Genomic DNA, 27,995 nt, shown 5'->3' with positions numbered 1-27,995 from the left:
AATCAAATTTCCTGAAAATGTCCAAAAGGAGAAAGAATTCCCATCAGTAATTCATAGTTTGCTTTTTTCTCCAGAAGCATTGGTCTAAATCTGATGAAAAGCTCATTAAAAACTCTTGCAACTTTCCTGGTAAATGCAAGACTTTCTGATAAATTTTCGCTTTCTTTCATTCATTCATTCATTCAACAAAACATGCTGTATTCCTACATATTGTAGAGCATGAAAAAATCAACACTTACTGCTAACAGGTGTACAGTGTAGTAAAGGAGATAATACACTTGCATAAATAACTATATTAAGGAGGAAGTAGAAGGTATAGTAGGGATAAGAAAAATTAAGACAGAAAGAGGAAAGATTACTCTGAGGTTCAAGGAATAACCACAAAGAAGATATTATCTGAAATAGACATTGAAGGAGAGTTGTGGCTCAGAAAAGCAGAGCCAGTAGATTGGGGGAGGGTGTTACAGATTCAAGGAATAGCCTGTAAAGGGCAAGTACACAGGAAATAAGGGTTAAGCCTGACAGGTACAGGTGGTGTTGAAGACCAGACGGGATGGAAGATGGGCAACAGAAGGTGAAGTCCTTGAATATCTGACTCTGTGACCAGAGGCAAAAATGAATTGTGCTTTATTCTCTATTTTTACCTTGAGGTGAGCCCCTAATTTCAGTTAAGTCTTATTTAAGGCTAAACGTGTGTTGTTTTTTTTTTTTTAAAGTATCTCATACTGTTCTTTGTGTGCTACTCTTATAATTAGGAGAAAGCAACAGAATCTGAAGTCTTCTTCATGGCATGTTTGTGGGTCCTTTAATTCTCAGGGCTCATCTGGTGTAACATTGGAAGAAACTGTTTTTATATTCCATTGGCCGATCTTTGGTGGCATATCTATCTGAAGTTTGCAGTCTCAGCCCTGAAATACCTCCTACGTAAATACTAAAGATTGCTGAGAGAGAAGCCAAGTTGGGAAGCCTCTGATGGTGAAAAGCGGGTGACATGTGTAAACAGATTTTGTTCAGGAATGAGAGCCGAATGGTTGGGCGCGTCTGTTTGTTGGAGTTAACAGCCTCTCCCTAACTCTTTTATTAAACACTACACTAACTTTCAATTGCCCTTTTAGAACTTAATCTCAGTGCAACTTCCAGCATTTCAAAATCATCAGACATAAAGAGGTACTACCCTGAAAGGGGTGGGGTCTGTGTTTAATGTTAAGTGACTAATTACAACTAGTGAACTTGGCAAATGCCCCAGAATGGGAGGTGGGCTAGATTTATAAATCAGTATCTCTATTAGTTTGTGTAAATAATACATTTATAACAAACTGGCACACAGTTTAGAAAAAAGTGTTCTTCTAAAACTTCTAAAAATTTAAAATGCCAAAGTATCAGCAGAATGTTTCTTATGAGGTAAACCTTCATCTTCTAGGAAAGAGTAATCATGATTAATGATTAATCATTATTTTAGGGTCTCTAGAAAGCTAGTTCATACATAAAATCCATTCAGCAAGAGTTTAGTTTCCTGTTTTCTCTGATTCCCCCTGCTGAAAATTCCTTTATTGTAGAAACCCTTTTAGCCAGTCCCTGTGCCTCAGCATTTCTCAGTGTTTTCCTCAGGCTACCTGATCACCTGGAGATCCTGGGCCTCACCCCAGGCTAAGCAAAGAGGCTTAATAGGGGCAGGGTTCTGAGATTTGTATTAGAAAGAAGAAAACTTTATCTCTATGATTACTGAAGCCACTTATACTTAGATTCTTCTTATGATATTCTGCCCAGACAATTGAAACCATCTCAAGACCGGATTGATGCTGGGCACAGATATTTTTCTTAGCAGCCATGTGAATTTAGAATGATGTCATCTAAAGTCAAAAACTTAATCTAATACCTTCACCAACAAGTTACAGACAGCCAAGGGAACAATTGTGGGTGGAATTTCAGAGGATAATTACAAACCAAACTTCTATAAATACTCAACTGTTATTTACTTTTCTTCCCTTTAATATTTGACACCTTTCTTCCTGTTGGGTTGGCCTGAGTTTTTTGTTTTGTTTTGTTTTGTTTTTTTGCCATTTCTTTCCTTTCAGATTTCCCCCAGATACTGAGTAATAAGACTAGCTGTGTGTAACAAGAGAAATCATTACAATGCCACTCCTGCAAAAACACACCTTCCAAAACAGTTCCATTTCTAGCTTATAAACTCATCTCCTCAGCCCATTTAAGCTCTTATGTAAATACAAATAAGTGTGTATATTTTGGATACTAGCAATTTTTCTGCTTTCTAAATACTGCCTTTGATCTTCAGGTTTACAAGTATATGACCAATTATATCTTGACTAGTTCTATACTTTAAGTCAACCAACCGTTTATTTTATGACTTATTGTTTTGTGTTCTGTGAAAGAACTTGAAGCAAAATGTACATCACATTTAACAAGGAGGCTGTGCAGTTAATGAGAAGAGATGGCCCTGCAAACAGAAGAACTAAATTTAAATCCCAGTTATGATCCACATGATGCCAGGGAAATTTACCTAATGCCTCCAAGTTTCCTCTTCAAATAAAATACAAATCAAGATAATTTTTATTCCATACCAGTTATTGTAAGGGTTAAAGGAGATCAGGAATATTTTGTGTCCCAATTAAGCACTTGTGAATGCCTGGTAGTGCTAAGGAAGCCATGACTTGTTCCCTGATTTCTGATACAGCCTTTCATTTATTTTTACGTTTTTGCATTTTTCAAAATGAGTTGGTTTTCTTGCCCCTTCCTTAAGGATTTAGGACATGGTTTTTGCACATTTGGTTCATCTATGATCAAATGTGAAATGCAATGCTTAACGTTTAGTTTAGATGACACTGTTGCCACCAAGTGGTCACTAGGAGATACTGCAAGCCAAAATCCAGGTGTAAGCCACAGCCGCATGGTGCTGGATCAGGCGATTAAAATTCTGTGCAAATGAACCCAAAGCAATAGCTTATCTTCTCCTTCCTTGGTGATATAAACTGAGTGATACAACTTTGATCTAAATCTGCAACGCCATCTTACTCTTTCTTCCTCTCTGATTTACCCTAGGGCCCACAATCAACAATTTAAAAATCATTGGCTCTCTCACAGTGCTGGTTCTCCGTACTAACAGCCAAAGATTTGCAGAAAAATCTGAGACCTGAAATACTGGGATTGGGGGTACAGTTCACTACCAAAGTATACCCAACATCTTATGTGTGTTTAATCTTTATACCCTATGAGTAGCATACCAATATCTTTTTTTTTACAGGTTAGGAAACTGAGGCTCAGATTGGTTCAGGAACTTCCAACATTGCCCAGTTTATGAGCAGCAGGATAGGATTCAAACCCAGTACTCAACCAAGGTTCTCCTCACCATCTCTCAAAACCTCCCTCCGTGTCATATCTTGGCTCTGTGTCTTTTGGCTTCACCTTCTATAGAATTTTAGGAAGATACTTCAAATTACCTATGTCAGCACGTTAGAATCACCTGGGGACGTTTTTAAAAATATGAATGCCTAGGTTCCTGGTTCCCTCCTAATCAATTATAACCAAAAATCTGAGGGGCTTCCGTATCTATAATTAAAAAAAAAATCTGCCAATAATTGTTTCTCAGTGAAAGCTGAGAACCGTTGGTTTAAATAATATTATTCATTTTAAAACTCCTTTCTATTGTTTTAGCATTTAATCAGAAGGATATTCTTATTATAAAATATCTTATTAACAGAATTTTTCTCTTGTTTTAATAACAGGTGGATGAGATATTTATAGATTCAGACTTGAACAAGCATTATATCAAGAACCAAGTAGTCAGATTGACGTATGTATGTTTGGGCAAAGGTGGGACTCCCAGCCTGGAGGGACATAGAGCAAAGGAGATGGGAACTCTCCTATGTTGTTGCCTCTATGAGCTTGGCTCTTGCCTAAGGTTTCTCATGAAGAGTATCTCTACAGCAGTCTGGAGATACAGGGTTGACCACCATTTTCTAAATGCAAAACTAAGATGCAAGGAAGTTAGAGTGATACATTCAAAGTTCCCCAAGTGAAGAATAAGGATTCAAACCCCATCAACTGGGGTGCCTGGGTAGCTCATTTGGTTAGGCGACTGCTTTCGACTCAGGTCATGGTTCCAGGGTCCTGGGATCGAGCCCCACATGGGACTCCCTGCTCAGCAGAGAGCCTGCTTTGCCCTCTCCCTCTGCCTGCCGCTCTGCCTACTTGTGCTCTCTCTCTAGCTCTCTGTCAAATAAATAAAAACCTTAAAAAAAAAAAGTTTAAAAAAAAAAAAACATCAACTGATTGTAAGGCCCAGGACTACCAGAACCTGTGGCCTTGGGAAAACCCACCAACTTGTCTTGACAGATGTAACAGTTCAAAAATAAGAAGGCAAAGCTGACTACAAAATGGGTTCATAAGTTTTACCTGTAATGAAGTCCTGGGAGGCATGCCCCCCAAAAAAGATGTTCCTGTTTTAATGAATTTTCTGTTTGTTATGGTAGAGGGGGAAGCCTCATATCAATTGCAGAAATTTCTCAGAGGTTTCAACTATGTTATTTGGAAAGCACGTAGCAAAACATAAATACATAATAGGAGCAAACCTATGGGCCCATAGGACGCATCCTCTTAAAAAATGAATATGTTCAGACAGATTTATATAAAGGAAATAATAATAACTTTTCTCACCAACCAACTAATGCCTTATTGGAAGACTTACTCCAAGTTCCTTACACTTTACTAAATAGCTAGTGACCTCCAGAAAGATTTTATAATATAAATTGGATAAATTCTACAATGTTTAGGAGATAAAAAGCACATATTTGCTGAAATTCTCTGGATTTCATATCCTTTCTTTTCAAATTCTGATTTGCCATAACATTCTAGAAATATTATCATAGTTTTGTGAACTCCTTTGAATTTATAGTCATTATAACAATTATAATATAATTATAACATTATAAGCTTTTGTGTGGATCCAGAGAAATTCCACCTCATAAACAGTGTTTTCCTTCTGTTTCAAGAGGGAAAATTACTTGGTCATACATTTGCCAATTTGACAAAAAATTCTGATTATTTGTATCTTCACATTCTAGAGCCTAAATGGACCACGATATATAAAATGCTTCAGAATCAATATGATTTCCTGTTTTTAGCCAAAGGATTCAGGAGAATTAGGCCTGTAGTGCTTTTCAGAGTTTGGGTCTTTTGAAGTGTAAAAATAAGAGACATGGCAGATCAATACATAGAGTTCAATTTTTTTTAAAGGCCTTTAATTGTTTGGTTTTCCTAATTTAAAAGAAAAACTGAATACTACAGGTAGAGGGTCTTGAACTTGCTTATATGAAAAAAAATTCAAGGAACTGGACATGTTTAATGTGGAGAAGACTCAGGAACCAAGAATGTCACTGTCTTCAAATATTTTATGTGGGAGAGGAACCTGATGTTTTATATATATGTCCCAACTGGTGGACCTAAGCTTAACATAATGGAAGATATAAAGAGACATATTTCAACTCAAAATGAAGAATTCTCTTAAAATTAGAGCTGACCAAAGAGAAACAGCTTCTGGAGGGAAGTAAATGTCCCATCATTTTAATTACTGCATGGGGCTAGAGGGCCATGGATGCTTAGAGGTGATGTTGGTATCAGATACATGAGAGACTGGCCAAAGAGACCACTAAGGTTTCTTCTGATCCTCAGACTTTACAATTTGGATGAAATTTTGTTGATATCTGAGTCTTACCCAACTGCTGTAATAAGCCTTCAAATTAATGGGGAAAATTTACTCAAAACATGATGGAAACTTAAAGAGGGAACATACGAAATGATATTGGGTCAGACAGTGACACACAGATGAATGTCAATGTAAGAAGATTAGTCCTCGACACTTTTAGCAATTAAGGCAAAATTCAGGGGCATTAAAATCCAGGAAAGAGTATAAGACCCAGTGTATTCTTTCAATAAACACCTTTCTCTTGTATGTTGCAGTCCAGAGGAAGATGGTGTGAAGGCAGATATCATTATGGTGTTCCAGTTCCCCTCTACTGAGCAAAGGGCCTTAATAAAGGAGAAAATTCTTAGCATCTTAAATCAGAAGATAAGGAACACAAGAGCCTTACCCATAAATGCCTCTTCAGTTCAAGTTAATGGTAAGTCAGTACACCTTTCTATCAGATGTGAAGTTTTCTATTAGGTCCATTTTATGTCTAATCTTAAACTTACTTGCCATTACTTCCATTCCAAATAACAGCTAGAATTTAGATGGGAAAATTTTTTCAAGTTAAAAAAGTAACATTTCAAGGTTTTATGTTTCTCTGATGAAAGCATGTCTGAAGTTAGTTGTCAAGTGGTTTTTCCTGTAGGTATTGACTGACACTCATCCTTAAATAAAGGCAAACCTTAACCACTAACAGAGACTTAATCTGACCCAGCCACTGCCTCCGTGACTAAGCTAGTGAAAATACCAAGCATTTAGCAACAACTATTTTTTGGGGTGGGACCTTCCTAAAACATAAACTCACTTGTTGCGTTTAAAAAATATGTATGATTTCTGTATATAGTGAAGTTTCTCTTAACGTTTTCTCCTGTGGGCATTTGGAAAGATAATAAAGCAGCTTTGGAGCCACTAAAGCCACCTTATAAATGTTTTAAAAATCAATGAGCTACAGGTCATGATCCCAGGGTCCTGGGATCGAGTCCCGCGTCGGGCTCCCTGCTCCTTGGGAGCCTGCTTCTCCCTCTGCCTCTCTCTCTCTCTCTCTCTCTGTCTTTCATGAATAAATAAATAAAATCTTTAAAAAAAATAAAAAATAAAAAAATAAAAATCAATGAGCTAGAAAAAAATCACTGGAACCATTATACCATCATCATTGCTCTAAAAAGGCAAGTCAATCTTTGTCAAGGCCCTTTTCTATGCCCTTCACATGCAGCATCTAATTTCTATATTCTTAGGAAGTAGGCAAATTCACCTTTATAAATATAAAAGAGAGACAAAAAGTTGAGGATGCTAATAAATAAAAGGATGTAAGCTTCAAATCTAGATCTCTAATTTCTTGAGAGGCTCTATATAAAAAAGTGTTCTGTGGTCAAACACATCTTAGAAATTCTGTCTATGATATTCATCTCTTATATTAGCATATTAAAGGCTCTGCAGAGTCCAGCTAGACAGAAACCTGTTTACCTTTGTGCATTGAGCTGCTTCCGCAACACCTACTTCTGGCACACAAGTGCAGATTTCTCCTACAAATTCCAGTGGACACCAGACTTAAAAGAGTCTCAGAGTAAGTGATTAATATCAGAGGTGAAACAGGATGCCCTACCCTTGCAAGGGTCTGGCTGATTCTTCAAGAGGAAACCTGACCAGGAAGCGAAAATCTGAGGGAATGGGATGGGCAAGAGTTTGCTGGTGAAGAGTCAGCTACTCCGGGAATAAAGCTGGGGACCTCTCCCAACTCAGGAAGGAAGAACCTGTCAAGGGCTTAATCCACCTTGTTAGGTGAGGAAACAAATGAATCAAGGTTGTGAAATAGTGGCAATTCTGATAAATTATATGATGTGTTGTGTGTGATTTCCAATAACCAGTTAATTTGCCAGAAATTTTAAAGCTTTGAGCTATCTGAAACCAGCAGTGAAGCACGAAATGGTTATCAGTTGCCTGGCCTTTTTGTTTTTTACAGGATTAGTTTGTGTGCTATAGCTTATTTGAATGACTACTAGCTTAAAAGGCAGGGTGCTGATGGAGAACTTGATTTGAAAGTTACCTAATTCTAACCCCACAGAGTCACTTCAAGACCACCCAAGTAATTGGCCCATGACTTTACCTCCATTCTCTCATCCGTAAAACTGCAGTGATTCTTCCTGTAATCATAGAAATAACAGGAGAATATACAAGAAAATAGAAAAGGTGAAACGTACATAGGCCATTACCATTTAGAAAGCTCGTAAGCTCTACATGTGCTTTGGAAACCTAAAAGCATAATGCGAGTGATTGGTAGTAGAAAAAGCTGGATAAAAGGGTTTCCCTGAAATGAGAAGGGACAGGTCGGGCCAGCGGAGGGAAGCTTCTGGCTCTGCAGGAGCCTCGCTGAGAGGTGCGCTGGAAAGATCCTCGGGCTGGACCTCACAGATTCCGAGCCCGCTAGCGAACCTTAAAAGTTCCCAAATTTCCAAATGTAAAAAGAGTAGTGTTTACTAACACTTAGGAAAACCCATTTAGTGAAAAGCTCAGCAGAATCCTCAGGGCAATTCTTTTTTTTTTTTTTTATGCTATGTTAATCACCATACATTACATCATTAGTTTTGGATGTAGTGTTCCATGATTCATTGTTTGTGTATAACACCCAGTGCTCCACGCAGAACATGCCCTCTTTAATACCCATCACCATGGGGCGCCTGGGTGGCTCAGTTGGTTAAGCGACTGCCTTCGGCTCAGGTCATGATCCCAGGGTCCTGGGATCGAGCCCCACATCGGGCTCCCTGCTCAGCGGGAAGCCTGCTTCTCCCTCTCCCACTCCCCCTGCTTGTGTTCCCTCTCTCGCTGTCTCTCTCTCTCTGTCAATTAAATAAATAAAATCTTTAAAAAAAAAAAATACCCATCACCAGGCTAACCCATCCTCCCACCCCCCTCCCCTCTAGAACCCTCAGTTTGTTTTTCAGAGTCCATCGTCTCTCATGGTTCGTCTCCCCCTCCGATTTCCCCCCCTTCATTCTTCCCCTCCTGCTATCTTCTCCTTCTTTTTTTTTAAACATATAATGTATTATTTGTTTCAGAGGTACAGATCTGTGATTCAACAGTCTTGCACAATTCACAGCGCTCACCATAGCACATACCCTCCCCAATGTCCATCACCCAGGCACCCCATCCTCCCACCCCACCCCCACTCCAGCAACCCTCAGTTTGTTTCCTGAGATTAATAATTCCTCATATCAGTGAGGTCATTCTTAACAGGCAAAATCACAGCTCTCCAGGAACTCTCAATCTGGGTGGCTCCCAGACTAGAAAACTGTCAAAATTCTAGACCAAGTTGAGAAATAACCCTGCAGCCCGAGATTATCTGTTATTTGTCAAGAACCTGTGGGTTGGTCTTGTTTTTTTGTTTGTTTTCTGGGGTTTCTTTTGAAAAACAAAAACTGTGTGGCATGGATCCTTTATGGGATGCAACATGTCAAAGCAAAGCTAAAATCAGCTTCTTTGCATTACAAACACCATTGTTGTGAAAGATCTGCTCACTGCCTACATTTGGTTCATGTGTGCTCCCGTTCCCCTTATGCTACTTACAGCATGTAGTATTCCCCTGAATATTACCAACTCAATTACTCTCAACTCAAAAGTATATTGGAGGGTCATTTTCATGACTAAGGTGTTAATGTTTACTTCACTCCTACACATGAAAAATAAAATTATTTGGTAAAAATTAGATATCAACAGCTAGTTACTTGCATGGGGGTATTTTAACTCTAAGTGTAATCATTCTCCCTAAAAATTCAATCCTCAAAAATCCAATTACACTCACAACCATTTCAAGCAACCTGGTATCCTTCCTGGAAAGGGGCAATTTGCATCTTGCTCAAACTAAGATGAAGTTTTAAGGAAGAATTCTAACATTATACTATTTTCCATTTTAATTCATTACTATTATGGGGCATATTAAATTAGTTTTTAAAAAAATGAAACAAGAAATTTACCTATTTTAAAACTACATTTGACAGAAAATTGAGTTCTTCCATAGAGTAAATACTGAGACTCTGTCCTGAGCAATTGATTCTTCAGCATATAATGACTTGGGCATGCATGTAAGGGTATTCTTGATTTGGATATTTTCAAATTTCCCACTTCACAGAATTCATCATTACTAGTTTGCCAAGTGGGATCTATAGAAGGTGAGTAGAAAGAAACATTCTTATTTTGCACAATGTAAAATTAGAGACGGGGTATGATTCTGAGAACCATGGCACTGGTTGAAATAAGTAAAACAGTTTATCCTCAAAGTGCTCAGTAAACTTTTTATCTGGAAAATCATCAGTTTTCAAATAGCCTTCCACAAATTTGAGTTGAAATGCTCGTGTGTCCTTTGTCAGATTCCTAACTTTGTTGGAAATTGAGGGAACTTAATTTTAGATTCTGTCCAATAATTGGTCTTTACCATTCAGCAGATGTTGGATAAGAATACATAATAGTTTATTCTTCAGAAAAATAATTTTGATAATTTAGTAACTGTGTTTTAGAAATATTTTAAATATAGTTTATGTGGGTGGTTTCAAAGATTTTTATCATTCCCAAACCCTTTGACTAAAGAAAGGCTTATGTGAATTCTTAAATAGAAGAGATAAAAGCAGAGCTGCTCTGACTGAGGCTGGGTTTGAGCCTGGAGACCCCATCTAGTGGCTTCCTCTTTCCCCATTTTCTCTACCTCCTGAAGTGAAATCCAAAGAGGCTATATCTTGCACCATTAGGAAACCACTGTTCTGTATTAATACAAACTATTTGTGGGTTTTAATCATCTACTATTTGTGCCTTAATCACCTACTGCTTGAGCATTTATCTACCTAATTAGAGGTTGCTTATGAATCTCTATAAAAATTGTATATATATCTTGTTTATTGGGATGCTGTTCTCCTGATTATATGCTCAACTGTCTAGAGTCCATATATAGTCAATATACTCTGAAAGACCAACTAAGAGAATATCACATTATCATTCTATATTCTATTTTGTTTTTCAGCAATGAGCTCATCAACAGGGAAGCTAACTGTCCAAGCATGTAAGTCTAGTTAGCGCATAAAAACAAGTTCAATTTCCACATGAGAAAGGACATATCTTCAAGTATTAGCTCATAATTTCCCATCCATGTCACACATTTTCTTTGGAAGAGAGTAACAATTGGACAGCAGATGGACATACTTTTTTCTAACTCTGAGACTGATCTTTTTCATTTTGTTCAAGAAAAACATTTTACATGGTAGGAATTTGGGGGCAATTTGAAGAAATTATGTATTTCTGTCTTGGAGTAAATGGGCTTGCTTTTCTAATTTTTAAAAATGCTATGAAATGTTCTTTCTGCTGAGAAATAAAATCACAAGAAAGCGATAAATGGGAAGGAAACAGACCCTATTGTCTGTGACTGAGCTATAAAATTTGCTTAATACGTTCATTTTCATGGTTGACAGCAGCTCCTCCCACTCACTTCATATCACTGTGGCCTAAATTTTGAAAGATTTTATCAAAGTGGTGGTGAATTTGAGCAAAAGTATTCATGCATTTGCCTCTCTGTCTTGCAAACACACTATAGATTTCTATTCATTTATTCATTCATTCAATGAGTATCTTTTTCACATCTACCAAGTGCCAGAAAGTGAATATACCACTATAAATAAGACACGATCCCTCCTCTAAAATGAAGAGCTTGAAGGTAGGGGAAGACATAAATAAATCAAGAAATGTTAAAATAGTGTGATAAATGCTACAGCATAGAAAGTGCAGTCAATCACAGAGTCAGCTTAACCTGGTCTTGTAGGGTCAGAAAGTGATCCCTGAGACAGGAGAGAGAGAAGTCAAGTGACAAGTGGAATGAGTGCCCTGAGCAGGAGCAGTAGTACGTAAAAATGTCTTCAGAAAAGCAAGAACATGGTCATTTCTTGTAACTGAAAAATGTCAGTGTAACAGGAACATTGAATGGGAGTTGGTGAACATGGGAAATGGGTATGATTAATAGCGATCAAGGACCAGAAGCATGCTGAAACATTCTCACTTTGTTTGGAAGACAATGGGAAGTCCCTAAAGGGTTTACACATACAAGAAAGATCAGTCAGTTTTCAGTATGGAGAACAGATTAGGAGAGCAGGACCAGAAGCAGGGCAATGAACTAAAGCTGTTGCGGTCCTCCAGATGAGAAAAATGATAGTCTAGACTAGAGTAATGGCAGAGTGGGGTAGATTTCTAAAATGACTGGCCACAATGCAGTGTAGTCAATATCAGTAAAATGTGTTTTCTTTTTTGATACCCAATTAGTTGGAACAATAATTGAATCTACCATATTTTCTTTATTAGCACCATGTTTGGTATATGTGCTGCCGAAGCAAGCACTTTAGCACCATGTTTGGAACAGACTTAATTCTTAGGAACCCTAAGCAGCAAAGTAATCTCTAATCTGATGCACATAATACAGTACATATTTATTCCCACCAATAGTGAATGGGATGTTTATGTGGAAACATGGAACTCTCCATCCTGCAGTGTGAGAAACTGGTCATTATACATTAACCCATGCATACCTTAGGAACTAGTCATGCAGAAAAATATATGGGAGAAGGAGTTCCAACAAATGGACAATTGCTTGTCTGAGGAATTCTTCTGGTGAAGACTTCATGTCAAAGTAACACACTGGATCATCTGAAACTGGGAAGCAATAGTCTTAGTAGGAGCTCCCAGGACATCTAGACAATGGATACCATAAATCCTCAGGACACATACTTTGTGATATGTCAACCCTTCATAGTTGACATAGCTTTAGTAGGCAATATATATCCACATCTATAAATACAGGGATGAGCAAAACATCAACATATCAGGAAACACAGAGGACAGATATTAATATTGTACATGTTTGTATATTGATAAATATCAATACTACATTACAGTTCTCTATTAAGTACTCTGAATCAAAGACTATAGGGACATTTCTTATAACTTAATGATCTTATCTCTTCAGGTTGTGGTAAACGAGTTGTTCCATTAATAGTCAACAGAATAATGTCTGGAGACATCGTAGCGAAGGCTGCCTGGCCTTGGCAAGCTTCCCTTCAGCGTAACAACATACATCAATGTGGGGCCACCTTGATCAGTAATACATGGCTCATCACTGCAGCACACTGTTTTATGAAGTAAGTTATTGACTGTAAGCTGACCTCCATTATTGTTAAAAAACTAAGTTTTATTATGTTCTGAGTAATAACCAATGCCCCCAAATATTACTGAGGTAAATGAGAAACTTTTCTTTCTGGTTCTTTTCTAATATAATGTTATAGTTGCATACTTCTTTGCAAAATTAGTGGGGGTAGTAGTCATTATCCAGCACTCATTGGTCATGGCCTCACAGGTTTTGGGGAGAGGTGTTGGAGTATAGTTGACACAAATGTTACATTAGTTTCAGGTGTACAACATGTTGATTCAGCTTATCATAACATGTATGTTATGCTGTGCTCACCACAAGTGTAGCTGCCATCTACCACCACACAACACTATTATAGCATCACTGACTATTATTTCCCATGCTGTGCCTTTTATTCCTGTGAGTTATTCATTCCATATTTTTCTCATCCTTCAATCCCCCTCTCCTCTGGCAACTACCAGTATGTTCTCTGTATTTATAGATCTGATTCTACTTGTTTATTCCTTTTTTTTTGGATTCCACATATGAGTGAAATAATATGGTATTTGTCTTTCTCAGTCTGAATTATTTATTATTAGCATAATACTTTCTAGGTTCATCCATGCTGTTACAAATAGCATGATCTCATCTATTTCATGGCTGTGTAATATTCGTGTGTGTGTGTGTGTGTGTGTGTGTGTGTGTGTGTACCTCACATCTTCTTTATCTACTAGTTTATCAGTGGATACTTAAGTTGCTTCCATATCTGGGCTATTGTAAATAATGCTGCAATAAAACATAGGAGTGCATAACCTTTTTGTTTTAGTTTCTTTTTTTAAGTTTTTATTTAAATTTCACTTAGTTGGGTGCCTGGGTGGCTCAGTTGGTTAAGTGACTGCCTTCGGTTCAGGTCATGATCCCGGAGTCCCGGGATCGAGTCCCTCATCGGGCTCCCTGCTCAGCGGGGAGTCTGCTTCTCCCTCTGACCCTCCCCCCTCTCATGCTCTCTCTCTCTATCTCATTCTCTCTCTCAAATAAATAAATAAAATCCTTAAAATAAATAAATAAATAAATTTCACTTAGTTAACGTACAGTGTAATATTAGTTTCAACTGTAAAATTTAGTGCTTCAACACTTACATACAACACCCAGTGCTCATCATAACAACTGTACTCCTTAATCCCCACCACCTATTTAACTCATCCCTCCATCCACCTCCCCTCTGGTAACCATCAGTTTATTCTCTATAGTTAAGAGTCTGTTTATTGGTTTGCTTCTCTCTCTTTGTTCCCCTATGCTCATTTGTTTTGTTTCTTAAATTCCACACTTGAGTGAAATCATACGGTATTTGTCTTTCTCTGATTTACTTCATTTAGCATAATACTCTAACTCCATGTCAATGTAAATGGTTAAGATTTCATTCTTTTTTTATGGCTGAGTAATATCCCATTGCATATATATACCATATCTTTTTTATCCATTCATCAGTTGATGGATATTTGGGCTGTTTCCATAATTTGGCTATTGTAGATAATACTACTATAAACATTGGGGTGCATGTATCCCTTTGAATTGGTATTTTTGTATTCTTTGGGTAAATACCTAGTAGTGTGGTTGCTAGGTCATAGTTCTATTTTCAACTTTTTGAGGAACTTCCATACTGTTTTCCAGAGTGGCTGTACCAGTTTGCTATTCCCACCAACAGTGTAAGGGGGGGGTTCCCCTTTCTCCACATCCTGGCCAACACCTGTTTCTTATCTTTTTAATTTTAGTCATTCTGATAGGTTTAAGGTGATGTCTCATTTGGTTTTGATTTGCATTTCTCTGATGACCAGTGATGTTGAGCATCTTTTCATGTGTCTGTTGACCATCTGTGTGTCTTCTTTGGAAAAATGTCTATTTGGGCCCTCTGCCCATTTTTCAATTGGAGCACTTGGGGGGTTTTTTTGGTGTTGAGTTGTATAAGTTCTTTTTGTATTTTGAATATTAACCCCTTATCAGATATATCATTTGCAAATACATTCTCCCACTCAGGAGGTTTCCTTTTTGTTTCATTGATGATTTCCTTCATTGTGCAAAAGACCCCATATAGCCAAAGAAATCTTGAGAAAGAATAGGGCTGGAGGAATCACAATCCCAGATTTCAAGATACACTACAAAGTTGTAATCAAGACAATATGATATTGGCACAAAAAATAGACACATAGATCAATAGAGCAGAATAAAGTTCCCAGAAATAAACCCACCATTATATGGTCAATTAATCTACAACAAAGGAGGCAAGAATATACAATGGGAAAACACAGTCTCTTCAACAAACGGTGTTGGGAAAACCCGACAGCTACATGCAGAAGAATGAAACTGGACCACCATCTTACAACATACACAAAAATAAACTCAAAGTGGATTAAAGACCTAAATGTGAGACCTGAAACTATAAAATTCCTAGAAGAAAACATAGGCAGCAATCTCTTTGACATTAGCTGTAGAAATATTTTCTAGACATATCTCCTTGGGTAAGGGAAACAAAAGCAGAATTAAACTACACCAAAACTACACTACTATTTTGGGACTACACCAAAATAAAAAGTTTTTGCATGGTGAAGGAAGCCATTAACAAAATAAAACAAAAACCAGCCCGCCAAATGAAAGAAGATATTTGCAAATAAAATTCTGACTTATGATACCATAGTAAATTCCGCCTACCTGAGTCTAAATCTGTTTAGAGACAGATTCTTAAAGCTTGAAAGACATCAGAGCTCAATAGGTAAATATGTTAGAACCCACAGAAATCCCTTATGCAGGTGCCTAGTTTGGCATGAGTAATGGAGAGCTTACTATCTCCAAAGTTTGCCAATTTTGTGGTAGATGGTTTTACTTTTGCAAATATCTTTATAACACTGAACACCAAATCTGCAACCTAATAACTTCCACCCACTGAAATTTGTTCTTTCATCTGGAGCAGCAAGGATCAAATTTATTTTTTACCCCATAGAACCATGGAGAGAACTAGTTCCCTATTTTCTCTTTTTGAGGCCAAACAATATAAAATGAGTGAGAATCTCCAAACCATATGTGAAAATAAATATCACTACTTTATTTCACAGCATCAACTTCAGATGTCCTACAATCTTGGTTCTTCTCCTCTAAGCGTTCTTGATTTTGTCAGTGACTCCCTTGAAATATTCTTCCAAGAACTAAATACACTTCTCAAAATAGATAATATGACCAATGTCATAATGACAAAGTAAAATGGGAGGCTTCTGAAAACATAAAACAATATAAATTGAATGTGACAATAATAGGTAGCTTGGTAACTAAACAATTCTATCTAAAGTATCATGATTAAGAATTGTTATTAAAATGCTGAAGATGTTTTTTATGGCCCACCAAAGACCTTAATCCTGCACCCTGTCCAAGACAGTGTATTTTCTAGGCTTGGCAGATGATGTGGAAGTTATAATCAACAAAGTAGCTGATGACAGATGCTGGAAAGGATAACCAATGTTTGGGTAAGAAAAACAGAAATTTCAAAAGGACTTTAATTATGTTAGAGTAATAAGCAAGAACTAAATGATTAATTTTAGTAGGTATAAACGTAAAGCTCTAAATGTGTCCAAAACAATTGAAGTATATCAGTACCGAAAGCATATTTGTGCTTTAACATGTGAAAATTGCTTAGAAATTCTTGTCAGAAAATAACCCACTATGAAGTCAGTTGTTCACAAAACTACTTTGTGATTTAAAGTGAATTAAAATAAATGCAGATTTCAAATAAAGGAGATATTAGACTCTTCGTTGGTCAAATTCTGGCTGGGATAGTGAATTCTGTTCTGGACAACACACTGAAAAGAAAACTTAACAAAATGAAATATTCTTAGAGTATAGAGTGTTGGATGATAAAAAAAAAATAAAAGTGATAGTATAACCATACAGCCTTGCCTTTCAAAACCTATGTCTGAGACGCTTTCCTGTGGAAGAGAATTAGGGAATCAAGGAAGAACTTGTCAACAGGTAGAACTGCTCAGACATGCAAGGGATTCCAAGGTGAAGAAAAAGACTAAGGAAAGGAGAGGTCCCCGCCTGCAGAAGGGTTCAAGTGAAGACAATTGCTACTTGAGAGTGTGTTCTTGCAACAGCAACTATTACCATATATTAAGGTCTGGTGTGCTACAAATTTTTGGTTAGATGCTTAAGATTTGTTTTATATAATTCTTACACTCACCTCATTAAGTAAACCCTACTTGATAAGCCCTTTTATGCTGAGGGAAATAAGAAAAGTTAAGTTGGGGCGCCTGGGTGGCTTAGTCAGTCAAGCATCTGACTCTTGATTTGGGCTCAGGTCATGATCTCAGGGTTGTGAGATCGAGCCCTGGCATCGGGCTCCATGCCCAGCACTTATGGTTCTCTCTCTCTCCCTCTCTCCCTGTGCCCCTCTCCCTGCTCACATACATTTTCTCTCTCTCTCTAAAATAAATAAATTAAAACAAGAAGAAAAGAAAAGTTAAGTACCTTGCCCAAGGTCACAATGTTAGGGGATGGTGAAACTGAACATAAGCATATATGTCTGCCTCATGCAAAGTCCCATCTTTCAAGCACTGGATCAGTGAGAGGACCAAATGACTTTTTATGGCCTTCTCTACTCTAGGATTATTTGATATCATTGCAGTCTTATACGAAATTAACACTTTAAGAACTCTTTTCATGTGATTGATTTTCAAGCTAATAATCAACAAAACTCCCAGATCCTTTCTACAGGGATGGTTTCCAGACCAGGAGTCACACTTGGATTTTTTACATTTTAGTTGAGGATCTAAATTACTGTTTTATACTTATCACCACTAAATTGCACCTTTTTTAAAATTTGGGCCTAGATTAAAAATTTAGAAAAAGTTTATCTGTAATCTTCACTTAGTATCTCTTATATCAGGTGTTTTTTTGGGTTTGTTATCTACAAATATAGCAAGTACAAGCTGTATTAAATAGTATGAGGGTGTTGTTTGAAGGCTCTAGAATGTTACTTTCATTTGAATAAATACAATTCAAGTTCTGTTCTTTGCATTCCCAAGTTCAAAATACTTGATTTATGTTAAGTTTATCTAGGCATGATTAAGTTGAAGGAGCAAATTTACATCAATAAAACTCACAAAAGACTTGATTCATAAACAAAAATGTCAGTATATTTATACTATATGAACAGTTATGTTCACAAACCAATTTTTTTTTTTAAGAGAGAAAGGGAGCGTGAGCAGGGAGGGGCAGAGGAAGAAGGAGAAAGAGAATCTTAAGCAGGCTCCATGCTTAGTGCAGAGCCCAACATGGGGCTCAGTCTCACAACTCTGAGATCATGACCTGAGCCCCAATCAAGAGTCAGACACTTAACTGACTGAGCCACCCAGGTGCCCCCACAAACCAATTTTTATTTAGTTTTTCTCATTAGAGTATTTTTGCACATCAAAATTGTGTATAAAAACACAATTTCAGTTTTAAATTTTAAGTTGCCTTAGAGAAAAAAATAATAATCCCAGCACAATTACAGCTGTCAAATTGGACTTAAACCCCGTTATATGTTTATATGCTTCTTTCTCTAACCAAAGCTACCTATTAAGAAATAATTAGGTTGAGAAACAAGTACCCATGTGAGCAGTATCTGTCTCTGCTTATCCCTCATGGATGATGTTAGTTCAGTTATTTAGTTAAGGACACTAATCTTGCTACTAATAAATAGATTTTGATGGGAAACCATGTCCAATAAAGAGAAGAGCAAAGAGAGGCAAGCAGACGTGATACTAGGCAAATAGTTTAACCCATCTAGACTTTATTTTCCTTAAGTATAAAACAAAGGCTTTACTAGATGATCTTTTATTACTAGATGACCTTTCCAATCTCTATACGTACCATGATCCACCAGTTGCTCAAGCCCACAAGCTAGAAGTCACCCACAAGCTGGAAGTCACCCACAGTTGGTCATCTTTCACAAGACTTCTGACAACTTTTACCTTGTTAATTCTTGCCCTCCAGGAATCTATTCTCCAGAAAGAAGCTATGTGATTTTTTTAAAATGTACATGAAACTACATTACTCATGGCTTAAAATTATCCAAGGAATTCCCATATCACTTGAATAAAACCTAAACCCTTTATTCATGACCTATAAGACACTCTAAAATCTGGTTCCTGCCTACCTTCATGCCCCACTGTTCTTCCCTTGTGTCTTGAACTGTAGCCCATCTGGTGTAAGACCTTGGGAAGTTGTTCTGGAAACTTGTCTCCCTGTCTTCTCACAGCTGGCTCCTCATCAATCATGTCTCAGTCTAAACACCATAGTCTCAAAAGAGAATTATCTACCTACCCCCCATACTCTATTCAATTACTCTATTTTATTTTATTCATAACCATTATTACTGCTTGGATTTATTTAATGTTAATTTGTTTTGTTCTTTTTCCTTCACTGGAATTGAATACAGCCTGCAGCAGGCACTTTTTCTGTCTGGTTCACAACTTTAACCCCAACACTTCAAATAAGACTCACCATGTAGAATTTCAATAAATATTTGTTGAAGAGATAAATGAATGATAGTTTATATGCTTTACAGTTCTAGAATTCAATAATTCTTTTTTGGATTTCAGCTCTAAGATATTGTTTGTACACAGTTTATCTTTCAAAATAGCAATAAACTATATTTAAAGGTCAAAGGAAACTATCATTACAGCCAAATATTTTTAAGATGGAGTTTTTTATTAACCTTTATGCAATTATTATAGTGCAGTTTATATATTCTGTTCATTTCTAACCTTTTCCAGTAATGCAAATCCACGTCAATGGACTGTTAGCTTTGGGACAACAATCAACCCTCCACTAATGAAAAGAAATGTCAGAAGAATTATTGTCCATGAAAGATATCACTCTCCAGCAAGAGAATACGACATTGCTGTCGTGCAGTTCTCTCCCAGGGTCACCTTTACTGATGACATCCGCCGGGTTTGTCTGCCAGAAGCCTCTGCATCCTTCCAACCAAATTCCACTGTCTATATCACAGGATTTGGAGCACTCTTCTATGGTGGTAGGTATTTCAAAAAGGACCACAGAGCACTATGTCCAATTTAGGACAGTGTGATTTAATCTCCATCAATATTATCCTGCCAGCCATTTCCACACAGTTTGGTTGGATTAGTTAGAGCTCTTATTTTGTAAGTGACAGAAACTCAACTCTTATTAAAGCAAAAATAATAAGAAAATGGCAAACTTTGCCCTTGTAATTTAGAAGTCAAGAAAGATGAGAAGAGTCTGGTTTCAGACATAGCTGGATTCAGGAGTATGAAGTATGATGTCATTTGATTCTGAATCTCTGAATCTTCCCATTTCTGGCTCTGTTTTCCCTGAGGTTGCCTTCATATGGAGGGATTCTAGCTCCACATAGTGTCAAAGGTGGCCAACAACATCAGGGTTTACATCATCTTCCCCTAGTAGCTGCAGAGGGAAGAACCTGCCCTCTTTGCCAGAATCTACGTTAATCCCTGAAAAGGTCTCTTTTGGACCTGTTTGCGTCCAGGGGTACTTGGGTTGACTGGTTAACTCAAACACTCATTCCTGTGTCTATACCAAGAAAGGCAGATGTGTGATAGACAGGCTGGTCAGAATCACATGGAAAAAGGGAGAGGCAGTTCCAAAAGGGTGGGCTTCAAGGAAGACATGAAAGAGCAATGTTCCCTCAGCAACACTAGAGTCTATGTGCTCTCCTCTATGCAATGCCAGGTGTTCATCAGGTGTGCTGTCAACCTCATGCCCACCTTCACTCCAAGACTCCCTCCCTCTATGCCCCATCTTTGTGAGCCTCCCTTGACCCTTTTCATCTCCTCCTCCCCTTGGTTTGCTCCACTACTCATTTTCACCTTCCTCAGTCACCTTACAAGTTTTCCCATTTCTCAGCTTACAATGTCCAGTTGCAGCAAAATCTGCTGCAGAACTACAGAGGTTAACTTAAAAGGGATCAAGAACAGTAGATTCAGTGTAGAGATAGTCTCTGATAACAGTAGATAGAACAGTAGATATCTGTGTAGAGATAGTCTCTGATAACAAAGCTTCCATGGCCCTCTCTAAAATGATTTAACTTGATATACTAACTTAAACTTCTAATAAATAAAAATGATTTTGTTTTTGAATGTTTTTGGTCATACTTAGATACACTCTGGATCATAAAATCTAGTGTAGGTACATACATATGATAACAGCAAGAGAGTTTGCTTAACTCTGGGAAATGTTTTTCTTCCTAGTATAGGTATTTATAAAATGTGATAAAGGATAATAATTATCATTTAAATGTGCCAGATTTTAAAGGGGAATTTATTCTCTAGAAACTGCTTACCTCAATCTCATTCCGTATTGACAATTTTAGTATGAAATAGATTAGATTGGGAAAAAAATTCCACTCACTTCATTCTAGCTAAGGATGTTGATTGTAAACACTAACCTGACTTTGTTTTCCCTGAAGGGGAATCCCAAAATAATCTTCGAGAAGCCAAACTGAAAATCATAAGTGATGATGTGTGCAAGCAACCACATGTATATGGCCATGATATAAAATCTGGAATGTTTTGTGCTGGATATCTGGAAGGAATTTATGATGCCTGCAGGGTAGGTGGAGAGGGATTATTTTAATATCATTAACCCAAAACATTTTTATCTCTTTCAAGAAATATTCTATGTTCTTTATGGTAGTACCAATACAGATATCTTGTCAGTTCAATAATTTCTAAATGCAGATTTCACAACAAAAACATTTTTAGATGTTTTATTAAGCAAAATGTTATAAACAGTTTCTTTGATGCTATAAAACAAACTAACCAACAAAATTAAATTTTCTTAATACCAGAAGTCCAAAGGTTCATAAAGCAGAGTCCCTTTTCTTAAAGTGCTCTCATCTAGAAAGTAAATAATCATGAGCAATGAACTATGATGAGATGTTTCAAATGATATAAGGGATAACAAATATTTTTAGCATGAAGGGAACATTTTTCAGCAAGTATCAGAGAGATCATACTGAAGGATATGAGACCTGAGGGTAAATGGCTCCTACCCAGTTATAGAATAAGAGAACAGTATTATTTTTCTACATATAGAAAGAGCATAGCAAAAATTAGGAAGGTGTGAAATTAAAATTCATATTTGAGGGAATCCCAAGTAATTTGTTGGGTCTCAGCATAAGGAGAAGGAGAGGCTGTTACGCTAATTGAGAGGGTGGATCAGACCATGTTGGGACTACCTGGTGCCCTTTCCAGTGCCTTCCTCTGCTGTCCAATAGCTATCCTGCATGTATGTTTTCTAACAAAGGTAGAAAGTGTATTTCTTCCTGGACGTACTTGGTTTATAACATGAGATTCTTGAAAACTCCAAGGAGATGACATATCAAGTATCAAATGGTGAAATATCAAAATTGTTTTGATATTGGGTGACAGAAAACTCTGCCCAGAGACTCACAAATTACACACATAAACTTCTGTCAGAAAAGAGCAAGGAGTTTTGTAACCTATAGGCTGGGCAAGAGCAGAATCTGGTACATATCCAGCCTCAGTTGCTGAGAATGTGGAGGAAGGCAGCTAGAATTCAGGGAATGCACAGAGAGGTCCAAGCCATGATGGACAAGGGGAAAGTGGTGACACGAGTCCATTTGCAGATAGCACATGGGAATCTAGGCAAATGGTGAGATCAGTGATATGCCTTGGGAAGGAGGTGGTCATAAAGAGATTTCACTGAATTGGGGAGCAGAAGTAAGATTCCTGCTTCGTGACTGCACAAGTGAGTGGTAAGACAAAGCTCTAGCCATAGAAAAATTGGGGAGAATATCAAGAAAGTGGCTCAGGGACACGGTCCAAGACAGGAATACAGTGATTATAACTGAGGCTCATGGTGAGGGGTTTAGTCTGTCCAGTAAAACCGAGGTCCAAGCACCCTGTTTGGAGTCAGAAAAAAACCAACACCAGCTAGACTTTCTGTTTGTGTACTTGAAATTTGCCAGTAGACCTTAGTCATTCTTAACACACACACACACACACACACACACACACACACACACACACACACAGAGTAACTGTTTGAGGTGATAGATGTGTTAATTAACTGATTGTTGTAATCATTTCACAAAGTATCTGTATGTTAAATATGTTTGTACACTTTAAATATACACAATTTTATTTGTCAATTATATGTCTATAAAGCTGAAAAAATTAAAATGTGGAAATTGAAATTTAAAGCTTTTATAGCTTTTGAAATCTATGTTTCAATTAATTATTCTATAGTTGGTAATCAACACATATGCTATCGAATAATAAAATATGTGGTTCATCGAATATTTTAAGTAATAAGCTTTATATTTAGCTAATTTTCTTTCTTTTATTTTCAGGGTGATTCTGGGGGACCTTTAGTTGTAAAGGATCTTAAAGATACCTGGTATCTCATTGGAATTGTGAGCTGGGGAGATAACTGTGGTCAAAAGAACAAACCTGGAGTCTACACAAATGTGGTTTATTACCGAAACTGGATCACTTCAAAAACAGGCCTCTAAATCACTGTAAAAGTTAAATATTGATATCAGTAAGGGGGCAATACATGTATGAAAATTTAAATATTCAGTGAATGTAGTATAATAAAGTGAGATTAAATGACATTATTTGTTTTAGAATCACTTCTATCAAGCAATAACCCATAGCCAATTTAAAAGGAATTTAAATCCTTATAAATTTGTAAAGTAGTGGGTCAGTTTAGCCTGACAGGAAGAATACAGCCGAGACACTCAGTTCTTTACATCATGCAAGTTGGAGTGTAAAAGAGGTGTAATGCAAATTTTGAAAATAATCCATGATTTTTAGAATGTCTTTGTCAAGAAGGTCCCCTTAAGTGAGAAAGTTTTTAATCTCTTAAAGAGTTCAGGAAAACCTTATACAATTCCTTATCATTTCTCCTGAGCTCACCAATACTTTTTTAAAATTTTTCCTTATTATTCCAAGTTTTCCAAAGAGATTTTTTTACCATAATACATTTTCTACTTATAAACCCTTTGCAAGGATCCTTGAAAAAAAAGTTATATCTAGGAAACAAACTATGATGATAAATCAAGCCAGAGATCTTCTAACCTTTCTCTGTTGTGAAATCTCCCTAATTTTTTGGTGATTTTTTAAAACACAAACACTAGAGAAAGAGAAATACTGATTTATATATCCAGAGAAATCCTGATTAATAAATGAATATACATAATATAATTAGCTAATCAAAATGTATCTTTGTTTACAAAAACTGGGGGAAGATGATGGTAACTTCATGAGTCATTACAAAACAATGGCACAAAAATTTGACATTTCACAGATGCATTTATATGTTTGAACCACCGGGACGTGGCTCTGTACCTTTCTATAAGGTCAAATTGAGAATTTGCTAATATGTTGAATAATCAATGAGCTTTGTCTTTCTACATAGAAAGAAACATTCATACCTCTGAATTGCTGCAGCTAATTATCTCTTAAAGCTTGTGTCAGTAGCCTAACTATTGCAACCATGAAACACTAGTTAAAAAAAAATTTTAATCGGGGCACCTGGGTGGCTCAGTCGTTAAGCAGCTGCCTTCAGCTCGGGTCGGGCTCCCTGCTCGGCGGGAAGCCTGCTTCTCCCTCTCCCACTCCCTCTGCTTGTGGTCCCTCTCTTGCTGTGTCTCTGTCAAATAAATAAAATCTTAAAAAATAAAAATAAAAAAATTTTAATAAATACAAATTTTAAGGACCTAACACAGAACACATGACCAAAGTGATCTGAAAAACCAAATGTACCCCCAAAGTAAAGTGTCTCCCGAAGATACTAGGAGAGTCAGGCTTGTGTATTCCATGATACAATTAAATGAAGGCTTTGTAGAAACAGTTACTCTGTGACAATGTCAGCTAAACATCAGGCTTATGGTCAGGGTGTCATTTATTCATATAGTCCAAGTATAAGCCAAACCATTGAAAAAATTGAGTTACTTTATAACAATGTCTCCCTGTGGGCTATTGATAAGGCATGAAAATAATCCTACAATAATCTAAAAGACACTAACAATTTATTCATACTCACAAAAAAATATCCATAACCTAGACCCACAGAATTTTAAAGCTTAGGAAAGACTGCAAGTCATGCAGGCCAACACACCTATGGTTCAGATAGCTGAAGCTGGGAGCTGTAAATGACTTGGTGAACCTATAGGTAGTTTGTATCCCCAGTGGGCCTAGAACCCAGGTACCAATTTCACATGCCCTTTCCCTTACAAAGTCCCTTTCTGATCACCTCTATTTACTAAATAATCAGATCTATAAGAATTTCAGTGACTTCTATTGAATCTATTTTAAATTAGAAAACAAGATCTTAAGATAAGAATTTTCAGTGATGTGATTCACTTGGGCAGCTGGCTGCCAATTCTCTGAACTCATTTCAAGATAAAGTTGCTTCTTCACATATAAAAATACACATAGGCTTATAAATCAGTTGATATGATGGTGGTAAGATATAATTCTGACTTTTAATGTTAAGATTCAAGAAATGATCCTAGAGTTATAAACTTTGTATTGCTAAACTGTTCCATGCACCATTTCATTCTTGTTCACATATAAGCAAGTACTGATATATCATTTTAAATCTAAAAATAAAGTTGATGATCAGAGCATTCTACAAATAATATCACTGAATCTGTGTTAGGCCAAATCTTAGCATGAATTTTACAACTACTGTTAGGGATTGCACTTCTTTTAAATAACTATTTTGGGTCATTTTGGTTATTGTGATAACCAAAAATATCTCCACACATTGACAAATGTCCCCTGTTGAGAACTATTGCTCTGAAAGCATCTGATCTTTTTTAGAAATGCAAGAGATGGGAAATGCAAGCCACCTGGGTGGCTCAGTCGGTTAAGCATGCTACTCTTGGTCTGCTTGAGATTCTCTCTCTCTCTCTCCCTTCCCCCATTCTCTCTCTCTCCCTCTCTCTAAAATAAATGAATAAATAAAATCTCAAAAAAAAGATAAGCATGAGATATCTCAAAATTATGACACTGAGTATTCAAAAATTATGGTCTCCTGATCAAACTGAACATTCACTATCATCTTTCTGAAAGAAGTAGCAGAATAAGACAGTGGCTATTTCAAATACAGACTGATCTCCTTGTACACAAGGAGATGCTTGAAGGATTTGTCTCATACCCTTGCCTAAACTAGGTAGAGTATATTCATGGAGTGCCATTAACCATTACTTTGAAGGTAGGCTTTTATAAATACATCCTCTAGGAGAGTTTCTCTATCTTGACCACAATCACAGTAGAAAATATATTTCACAACACAGCTCCATAAAAACATAACAAAATACATATATGTTAAAATATTAAAAACTGAACGAGAAGTTTCATCAAACAATATTTATCTTACTGAGTGCAATAAAACCCAATATTTTCTATTCTATTCTATTTCAGTTTTTTATAATGCTTGCCCCACCAAGTAAATTCATTTCAAAACCTAGTGGGCCATGACCTGCAGTGCCCATAGAACATTCTAGAATAATAGCCCACAATTATGAACACCATATTGTTATTATCTCACCTATTCCTACTGCTCTCTCCACCTTCAGCCTCTCCCCACTCTATCCATTTAGCAAACTGCAGCTCAGTTATGACGCTATTCAATAATATTGTTCCCATGCACTCAAATCTTCACTGGTTTCCCCTTTGCCCAACAAATAGTCTAAATCCATGTTGCCATAGCTTTTAAGTCGCTGTACAATCTGCCAACAACCAACAGACTTTTTGTTTTGCTTGTGCTCAGTGCTCCTGTAACACTGGATGTTACACTTCATTCCCTGAATACATTCTCCCCTCTGGTCATGCAATATTCTCTTCACTCTACGAGATCTAGTCCAAATATCACCTCTACCAAGAATACTTTTCTTGTCCCAGATAAATTTCCTCTCCATTCAAAATCTTTTTGAATTTCTTTGTTCCTCCTCTAAAGCATTTCTCATATTTTGCATTGTAGTTTTAAAGTACATGTATTATCTCTAAAATATACTTTAAATTCCATAAGGCTAAACACTGCTTTACTCATTTTTGTATTGCCCACAGTATTATAATATTCTGTATATATTATGTTTAGTGAAAGAATAAATTCACAGAGGCAAATTACAATTCCTATGAATCATAATGAATCTTCCTTCATAAGAAGGTAAGACACCTCAGTTCTCAGTTATTAACTGTTTCTCCCACGTCACTTTCCTTTCCAACCTGTGCTCATCCTCCTTTGCATATTCCTGAATGTTCCTAAAGACCTCCTGCTCCCCATCTGAACCAGAAGTGATCAACGTACAGTAAGGTATGCGTGATAGTGGCCCTTCAGGAGACCCTCTAACTTGAAAACTGTTCCCCATATTCCCTTAAATGAGCACATCCCAAACCCATAGGGATATTTGGAAGTAAGGTTAAAAATCTCCCTTTCCCTTTCATCATTTTTATTTGATCTGCTAGGACTGTCCTTTCTTCCTCTTTCTTTCATGGACCTCACAAATCTGAATACTTCCAAATGGCCACGTTAGATGACTATACTCTACTGATTGAGGCCCTTTTCTGTTGAATTTGCCTAACAGAAGACAATGGAGGTAAAACTAAAACTCATATGCAGTACATCTACTTTTCTAAAAGTTCACAGAAATAAAGGAATTTGAATTTCAAAAAAGATGATATTTGACTTATTGATTTTAGTTATCTATGTAAGACTGTCATTTTCATTTCCAATAATAATCAAGATTTAACTGATTAACTTTTTAAAACTGTTTTTGCTGTTTTCCAAGTTTGGGAGACTCTTTCCACACCAGAAGTCACTAAATTAAATTCAGGGCAAAAGCCCAAAACAACAGTTCCTCAGATTACAATAATCTGTCCCTAGTCTTAAAACAGGTTTTATTGGTTTAGACATAGTAGATGATGTTATGTGGTATGCAGTTACTGAAAATCCCTGCGTAACCTGTTGAATATTTTGCTTGGGCTATAATGATCACAGGGTAATATCGTGGTACAGAAAAAGCACTAGGTTGAGCACCTCCCTGACAGTTATGTGGTCACTTCCTTCATAGAGTGGACTACATCT

At 36.9% G+C, this 27,995-nt stretch overlaps 1 protein-coding gene across 1 annotated transcript in view; it reads left to right on the top strand.

Annotated features, from left to right (window-relative positions):
- LOC112836064 (transmembrane protease serine 11A-like) overlaps nt 1-23,412 on the top strand; it is a 43,820-nt gene extending 20,408 nt beyond the window's left edge. The window contains exons 3-8 of the mRNA XM_025887741.1: nt 3,741-3,808; nt 5,974-6,134; nt 12,693-12,864; nt 19,655-19,914; nt 21,343-21,485; nt 23,251-23,412. Coding sequence (XP_025743526.1) covers nt 3,741-3,808; nt 5,974-6,134; nt 12,693-12,864; nt 19,655-19,914; nt 21,343-21,485; nt 23,251-23,412 — 966 coding nt within the window. The remainder of the gene's footprint in view (nt 1-3,740; nt 3,809-5,973; nt 6,135-12,692; nt 12,865-19,654; nt 19,915-21,342; nt 21,486-23,250) is intronic.
- Nucleotides 23,413-27,995: the final 4,583 nt, after the last annotated feature.

Source organism: Callorhinus ursinus, unplaced genomic scaffold (genome assembly GCF_003265705.2).
Source record: "Callorhinus ursinus isolate GAN/ISIS: 27379988/994484 unplaced genomic scaffold, GSC_fseal_2.0 scaffold4, whole genome shotgun sequence".
Lineage (NCBI taxonomy): Eukaryota > Metazoa > Chordata > Mammalia > Carnivora > Otariidae > Callorhinus > Callorhinus ursinus.
The sequence above is the reverse complement of the archived record's forward strand: the minus strand, read 5'-3'. Positions and strand labels throughout refer to the sequence as shown.